Source organism: Bos mutus, chromosome 4, assembly GCF_027580195.1.
Source record: "Bos mutus isolate GX-2022 chromosome 4, NWIPB_WYAK_1.1, whole genome shotgun sequence".
Lineage (NCBI taxonomy): Eukaryota > Metazoa > Chordata > Mammalia > Artiodactyla > Bovidae > Bos > Bos mutus.
This window is the reverse complement of record NC_091620.1, coordinates 25,738,187-25,746,173: the sequence shown is the minus strand read 5'-3', so window position 1 is coordinate 25,746,173 and position 7,987 is coordinate 25,738,187. Positions and strand designations below refer to the sequence as shown.

Below are 7,987 nucleotides of genomic sequence, written 5' to 3'. Positions count from 1 at the left end.
CAGCACAGCCAAAATAAATCATGAAAAAATTTTTTAATTTTGTAATGTTTCTATTATTACAGGCTCTTTTAAGACATTTCCGCATGTTGTTTTCACTTCAACCCTCAAAGGCTTTTATCTCATTTCCCAAAAAAGGTACTGGAGTCTTGGCTAACTTCTCCAAGGTCAGTCAGTGAGTGGCAGAGCTCACACTCACAGCTGAATCCGCCCATTCCAAGGCCAAGACGGTACCCCCGCCCCGTCCGGCCGGGTGTGGCCCGGAGCCAGCCGCCGCTGCGCCGAGCCTGAGTTCCACGCGCGCGCAACCTTAGCCAGAGTCGCTCGAGGGACAGTGGCCCGGCCAACGCGGCGTATCCGGGAGGGCTGGCGGCGTCTGTCAGGAAGGCGGGCAGGGCTCCGCGGACGGGGTGGGCGGGTCGGACTCTGCCAACGGCCGGGCGCCAGGCCCGGGTGTCCAGGCAACAGGTAGACACTGCGCGGCCCCGCCCCCGCGGCGCGCGCCTCCCGACGTTTGTGCGCGCGGCTCTCCAGCGCCCGAGAGGCGCACTTGTCGCAGACGAGCATCCCGGAACATCCGTGCGGCGGGTGCGCAGTCCGGCGTGGCGGCCGCTCGGTGGCTGACGGCCCCCTTGCCCCGCCGGGCTCCCCTGAGCGCCTCGGCCTCCTTGCGCCGCTCCGCGGGAGCCGGTCCCAGACAAACGGGGCGAGGTCCCGGGACCGGCAGCGGTTCGCTGGCGAGTGCAGAGGCGGCAGCCCGGTGAGCGGCAGGAATGGGCGCGGGGGCGCCGCCCCCAGGCGATGCGGAGAACTCGGGTCTCTGTCTTTCTTTCAGGATTGGGAACCCTTGCCATACTCACCGGCTCAACTGAGAACGCATTACCATGGTAATACACTCTACTTACGTCTAAGAGGTTCCGAGGCACTTTTTAAATTGGTTTAAGTACCGTTTGTCTTGTAGAGGCACGCTTTACTAAGCTTTGTTGCCCGGGCCAAGAGATTGGCGCCTTCATCTCCAAGGGTCGTGGGGTGGCGGTGTCCAGCCCAGTGATCTGAGCGCTCTGGGTAAAGATGAGGGGGGAGAGGGGTTTTCTTGGTGGTCTGCGCCTGCCGAAGGGGACTGTAACCGCAGAATCAGGCCCTCTTTTTGTGAGTTGGTTGGTTGAAGTCCTTTGGTTGTGCGGAGCAATTTTCACACCGAGAAAATGCCCAGGGCGCCAGTACATACCAAGAGCGACTAGTCAGGCACCTGGCTTCTGCTGCCCTGTCTAGGGTCCCAAGTGGGATTCTTTCTGTGGACTGTTGTTATTGTTCAGTCCCTTAGCCGTTTCTAACTTTGCGACCCCCATGGACTGCAGCACATCAGACTTCCCTCTCCTTCGCTATCTCCTGGAGTTAGCTCAAACTCATGTCCATTGAGTCTATGATGCCATCCAACCATCTCATCCTCTGTCGCCCCATTCTCCCCCTTCTCCTGCCCTCAGTCTTTCCCAGCATCAAGGTCTTTTCCGGTTTGTGGGCACTTCACATCAGATGGCCAAGTATTGGAGCTTCACTTCAGCATCAGTACCTTCCAATGAATATTGAGGGTTGATTTCCTTTAGGATTTACTGCCTAGATCTTCTTGCTGTCCAAGGGACTCTCAAAAGTCTTCTCCAGCACCACAGCTCAAAAGCGTCACTTCTTCAGCCCTTAGCCTTCTTTATCCCTACATGAATACTGGAAAAACCAGAGCTTTGACTATACAGACCTTTGTTGACCAAGTTAAAAAGTGACTGCTTTTTAATATGCTGTCTAGGTTTAGCATAGCTTTTCTTCCTAGGAGCAGGAGTCTTCTAATTTCATGGCTGTAGTCACCATCCACAGTGATTTTGGAGAAAATAAAATCTGTCACTGTTTCCACTTTTCTCCCATCTACTTGCTATGAAGTGATGGTACCGGATGCCATGATCTTGGTTTTTTGAATGTTGAATTTTAAGCCAGATTTTTCACTCTTCTCTTTCATCCTCATTAAGAGGCTCTTTAGTTCCTCTTCACTTTCTGCCATGACGGTGGTAATATCTGCATATCTGAGGTTGTTGATGTTTCTCCTGGCAGTCTTGATTCCAGCTTGTGATTCATCCAGCCTGGCATTTCACATTATGTTCTCTGCATATAAGGTAAGCCAGGTGACAATATACAGCCTTGATGTACTCCTTTCCCTATTTGGAACCAGTCTTTTGTTCCATGTAACGTTCTAATTGTTGCTTCTTGACCTGCAAACGATTTCTCAGGAGGCAGGTAAGGTGATCTGGTATTCCCATCTCTTTAAGAACTTTCCACAGTTTCTTGTGATCCACACAGTCAAAGGCTTTAGCATAGTCAATGAAGCAGATGTTTTTCTGGAATTCCCCTGGTTTTTCTATGATTCAGCAGATGTTGGCTATTTGATCTCTGGTACCTCTGCCTTTTCTAAATCCAGCTTGTACATCTGGAAGTTCTTGATTCATTTACTGTTGAAGCCTAGCTTGAAAGATTTTGAGCATTATCTTGCTGGCATGTAAAATGAGTGCAATTGTACGGTAGTTTGAACATTTTTTGGCGTTGCCCTTCCTTAGGATTGGAATGAAAATTGACCTTTTCCACTCCTGTGGCCATTGATGAGTCTTCCAAATTTGTTGGCATATTGAGTGCAGCACTTCAACAGCATCCTCTTTTAGGATTTGAGATAACTCAGCTGGAATCCCATCACCTCCACTAGCTTTATTCGTACTCATGCTCCCGAAGGCCCACTTGACTTCACACTCCAGGATGTCTGGCTCTAGGTGAGTGACCACACCATTATGTATATCCAGGTCATTAAGACTTTTTTGTATCACTCTTCTGGATTCTTGCCACCTCTTCTTAATCTCTTCTGCTTCTGTTAGGTCCTTGCCATTTCTGTCCTTTATTGTGCAACCCTTGCATGAAATGCTCCCTTGGTATCTTCAGTTTGCTTGAAGATCTCTCTAGTCTTTCCCATTCTGTTGTTTTCCTCTGTGCCTTTGCATTGTTCATTTAAGACAACTTTCTTATCTCTCCTTGCTGTTCTCTGGAATTCTACGTTCAGTTGCCTGTATTGGTCCCTTTCTCCTTTGCCTTTCCTTCTCTTCTTTTCTCAGCTGTTTGTCTTGCATCTGAGTTGCATTTTATTCACTCACCATATTTTATTCATCCCTGCAGTGTTCCAGACATTGTTGTAGGTCCTGGGGAATTAAGCGAACTCATAGATAAAACCTCTGGGTAGGGAAACATACAATAAATATATAAACAAAAAGTATTATTAAATAGTAAAGAGTGCTTGGGGCAAGGAGATAGGAAGTGACAGTGCTGGGAGGGTTATTGGGAGGCCATTTGTACTTCCTCCCTCTTTGCCTGGGACAGTCCCAGTTAATGCTTGTTGCAGTGTGTTGGTTTGGGCAATGAATTATATGGTCACCTTAGTAGTAGAAAGAATACAGGCATGGTGTCTGGGAGGTTTTTCTGAAGAGGTAATATTTGAGCAAAGGCTAGCACAAAGATAAGAAACAAATTAGGCCCGCTGTGGAGATCTGCAGGAAGAGGAGGGAGCAGGGAGGATCTTGGCGCATTTGGGTACTAGAAGGAAGGCAAGTGTGGCTTGAAGCTAAAATGGTCTTCATTAAAGATTTCAGAGAGTTTTAAGTCGAGAGCTCTGTGTTCTGAGACCAGAATAGCCAAGAGCCATGGGGTTGTAGTCAACCAACCCAACCAGCTCAGAACTGAAAATTTTCATTCCTTTATAGTAATTTTCTAACAGATTTATTGAGCTAGAGTTGATACACAATAGATTGTACATATATAAAATGTACAGTTTGATAAGTTTGGCATAGGTGTACAGACATTAGGCCATCACCACATTCAAGACATACGATTTGCAAGTATTTCCTCCCAGTCTGTGGCTTTGCTTTGCATTCTCCTTTCAGTATCTTTTGAAGAGCGTAAATTTTCATTTTGATGGTGAATTTACCCATTTGTTCTTTTACAGACATCAAAGTGGATATCATATCTAGGAAATTTTTGCCTAATCCGAGGTCACAAAGTATTTTCTCTGTATTTTCTTTTGTAAGTTTTATAATTTTGAGCCATTAGGTCTGTGAACCATTCTGAGTTAATTTTTGCATATGGAACATATATGGATTAAAGTTCATTCTTTTGCACATGGATATTCATTGTTCCAGCAGCATTTATAGAAATGATTATCCTATCCTTGTTCCACTGAACTGCTTTGGTACTTCTGTTGAAAATCAGTTGAATCAGTTATTTGAATCAGTTATCTAAATATACATGTGGGTCTAGTTTGCACTTTATTAATCTATTTGTCTATCTTAACACTAATACCATCTGACTACTATAGCTTTATAATTCTAGAAATAAGGTAGTATTAGTCCTTCAACTTTGTTCTTCTTTTTTAAAACTCTTAGCATTTCCCTATGAACTTTAGAATCTTCCACAAAGAGATGAGAACTTTGAATAAAAATGTCAAACCTCTGTCTTATATCCTTTGCATTTCCATATGAATTTTAGAATCAGTTTGCCAATTTCTACAGAAAGATGAGAACCTTGAATAAAAATGTCAAACTCTGTGTGAATCTTAGTTCTCAAACCATTTTAGAGATTAAAACACACTTTTTTTTTTTTTTGGCAGTTATTCCAGGTAAGTCAAGTGTGTTTGACATGCAAAAGAGTATAAAATCATAAAGGAAGCCAAGACTCAGAATCCTTAAGAGCTTATGGCAGTGTACATCCGATACCCCACCAGGATGCTTTATCGGGAGATGCAGTTATCATATGGGCTCCATATTGTCTCTCTTCATTTGGATTTCCTCACAGAAGCCAGGCCACTGTGTTGTAACATAATGTCTCATCTTCATTCCTGCATTTCATATCTAGGAACATCCTCCATTTCACTTAACAAAAATGTATTTTAGTATTTTTAACACATTGACTATGTTTCTCTTTGTTTAAGTGAGGACATTTTTAAAGTGAAGTGCTATGAACAGGACGTCTGTTTTATACAAACATTTAGCCCTTGCAGGCATCCTTGATAATGTACACACTCCTCCTTTCCCTTGCCTAGAAGAGACACCTTTTCTGTAGTATACTCCCATCTGTTACTTTCTGTATGGGTGGGTCATAGGAATAGAGAATTCCTCGCAGCCTCGTGTGGCTGTAGCAAAACTTGGGGAATCATTTGTTCCCAGGTTAGGATGGTATCCATTCCTTTGCCCACAGGGCCTTAACCAGGCAGTGTGATTGTGGCAAGAGCACTGCTCCCGAGCCTGGTGAATGCTGGTTTGCACTGTGACCTTGCCGAGCCTCTGCTTTTCCATTTTTAAGATACGAATATACCTCCCTCCCTTGAAACTCATGAGGATTAGCGATGATAAAAGTGATGGCAACGCCCTTTATTAAGTGCTTAGTGTCAGATACTTGCTATGTGCCTGAGATTCGTGTCTCCCTTAATCCTCATGACTGCTTAATGAGGTTGAGAGTATCACATAACAAATGCCAAAATATGTATTTGATCCTAATTAGCCAATACATTTTAATTTAATCATTATTAGGAAAATTCTGAAACATGCACAAAAAGAGAATAGTAAAATGAATCACTATATAGTCGTATCTCAGATTCAGAAATTGTAAGCATTTTGCCACCTTGGCTTCATCTGTTTTATTGGTCGGGTGGGGGTGGGCAAGGTGCAGTATTTTAAAGGAAAATCTCAGGCTTCATTTCATGCCTACAGATTTTAGTATGCATGTCTGGAACGTGTGAACATTTTCTTCCATGACCCAAAGCCACTCTCAGACCTAACTGAATTAATAATTACTTGATATTGTCATTTTCTCAATTGCTTTTTTTTTTTTTTTTTAATGCCTTTTTATGGTTTGTTCTAATCAAACTGCAAACAAGACCCACATACTAATTGCCATAGGTTGGGGCTTTTATTTTAGTTTTTTGTGTTTTTTGGAGTTTTTTTGTTCTGTTTTAACAAAAGTAAAGAGGAGAAGGCCGCTTCTCTTCTTGGGAGGGCATCTTTGGGGAGGCGCTGGGGAAGCCTGGAACACAGCCTTCCCCTCCCCCTACACGCATTCCCCTCTGGCCCTTGACCTTCTCTCTCCCGCCCCGGTTTATCTCCCTGTACTTCACCCTCTCATGGAATGACACAGCCCGCAATGTATAGGTCTTGTGCCTCAGTTTCTCCGCCTTGCTCTCCCAGTCTCTGGGCGCTTAAATCACGTTGGGTCTCGGGACGGTGCCTGATAAGCAGTCGCTGCATCGGGATGCATATGACTTCTCTTACCGCTTTATACAAACGTTTTTTGTTGTCAGTTTTTTTTCCCTGTAGGAACTTTTTTCCCCTTAAGTTCGGTGGGAAATGTTATATTTTCAACATATTTCAACATATTTTCAAGGTTATAAGAACTAACTTTTGCCCCGTTGTATATACTTGTCTTTGAAAGCCAGCTAAAGGGAAGAAGAAAGGCCGGGGCAAGTCGCGTGGGAAGAAGCAGAAGAAGCCGGAAGTGGACATCCTCAGCCCCGCCGCCATGCTGAACCTCTACTACATCGCACACAACGTGGCCGACTGCCTGCAGCTGCGCGGCTTCCGCTGGCCAGGCGCTGCCAAGACAAAGAAGGGGAAAGGCAAGACTTAAGCGAGAGCATTTCCCAGCCCCTCTATCCTGCAGAGAACAGAACCTGGGGAAGAAAAAGCAGGATTATGCCACCGTTGCAAGCAAAATAGACTTTATTGAAGACAATCTTGAGATGCAAACTGAGTGTGCTTTTTCTGTGGTAGATAATGATAAACGCATTTTACTTCCTCAGCTAAACCCAGATATGAGTGAGTGAGCCAGTTTGGTTTTTCAGAAGTTAAGGGGTGGGGGGGAGAAAGTGTGCGGTAATTCCCACACAATGTGGTGGAATTGATAGAACTTTTAAAAGTTATTATAAATCTGGGTTAGAATTGAACCTCGCTGTCCAAGGGCAGTTCTAGCTTTCACGAGTTTTCTTTTGCCCAAAGGGGTTTTGTTTTTTAAAGTAGACATGACAAAAAGCATTGCATTTGCTCATGGGTCCCTCTTTCGACCACAGTTTCCTTCCCTCATCTTTTTCTAGAAAAATAATAAATATTTTTTTGTTACTACCATTTTCTTCTCAGCAGCCTGACTCTTGTCTGACTTGAATTACCCGCAGACACCGATGGAGACCGGGGTGGTCAGCCCTGCTCTGACCTCGCTAGGCCTCGGGAACAGTAGCTCAAAGGAAGGACAGGTGGGTGGTCCAGGTGCAGGGTGCTCATGCTTAGTCCCTAAGTCATTTCCGACTCTTTGACCCCACGGACTGTAGCCCACCAGCTCCTCTGTCCATGGCATTTACAGGGAGAAAGAGAGAAATTAGCCCTTGTCCCTCTCTCTCTTTGACCAAACTCTTCATCCTCTTTTTCTCCACACTTATATCTTCCCACCTTCTGCAGCCCTTTCTTTTAAGCCTGGCTGACCCTGACTCTTGGAGTCACTACTGGAAATGTGCCTTTTGCCTTCTACTGATATTCTGGGATCTCCCCAGCCTGTGTGAAGATACTTAAGAGAGAAAACCGCAATTGGTTCTGCTTGGCCCCCAAAGACCTAAAAGCCCCAAATATGTAACATGGAAGGAAAGGCGCCTTTAAGTATAAGCACCATCTTTGAATCCCATAGCTATCAGAGATTTTGTAAATATCAGAGAAGAAAAGCAAGTATGTGAATCTTTGTACCAGAGAAGGGGGATTTTGCTCAGAATCCGCAAGCTGGGGGTGACACTTGTCTGGCTGTGTCGTCTGTGTGGACTTAGTGTGAGCCCTTGGCTGGCTGTCAGGGGAACCCTGACTCAGGTCAGGTGAAAGATGGTGCTCCTCTTAACCTGAAAGGACCCTGTCTGTTCCTGAGAAACGGGGCAACCTTCCCACTC

At 45.0% G+C, this 7,987-nt stretch overlaps 1 protein-coding gene across 6 annotated transcripts; it reads left to right on the top strand.

Moving 5' to 3' along the window:
• The first annotated feature begins 205 nt into the window (after positions 1–205).
• On the top strand, positions 206–7,187 carry SMKR1 (small lysine rich protein 1). 6 transcript variants are annotated; one of them, XR_011463957.1, is made up of 4 exons: positions 206–465; positions 833–884; positions 2,595–2,801; positions 6,499–6,628. XR_011463957.1 is itself a non-coding variant. In XM_070369239.1 (3 exons), the coding sequence occupies exons 2-3, from the start codon at positions 882–884 to the stop codon at positions 6,691–6,693; spliced, it is 198 nt and encodes a 65-aa protein (XP_070225340.1). In that variant the 5' UTR covers positions 226–465; positions 833–881; the 3' UTR covers positions 6,694–7,187. The 6 variants fall into 6 exon arrangements, 2 of the variants coding, with proteins under 2 accessions (XP_070225340.1, XP_070225341.1); XR_011463958.1 differs by lacking the exon at positions 206–465 and adding an exon at positions 739–757; XM_070369239.1 differs by lacking the exon at positions 2,595–2,801 and having other exon boundaries at positions 226–465; positions 6,499–7,187.
• Positions 7,188–7,987: the final 800 nt, after the last annotated feature.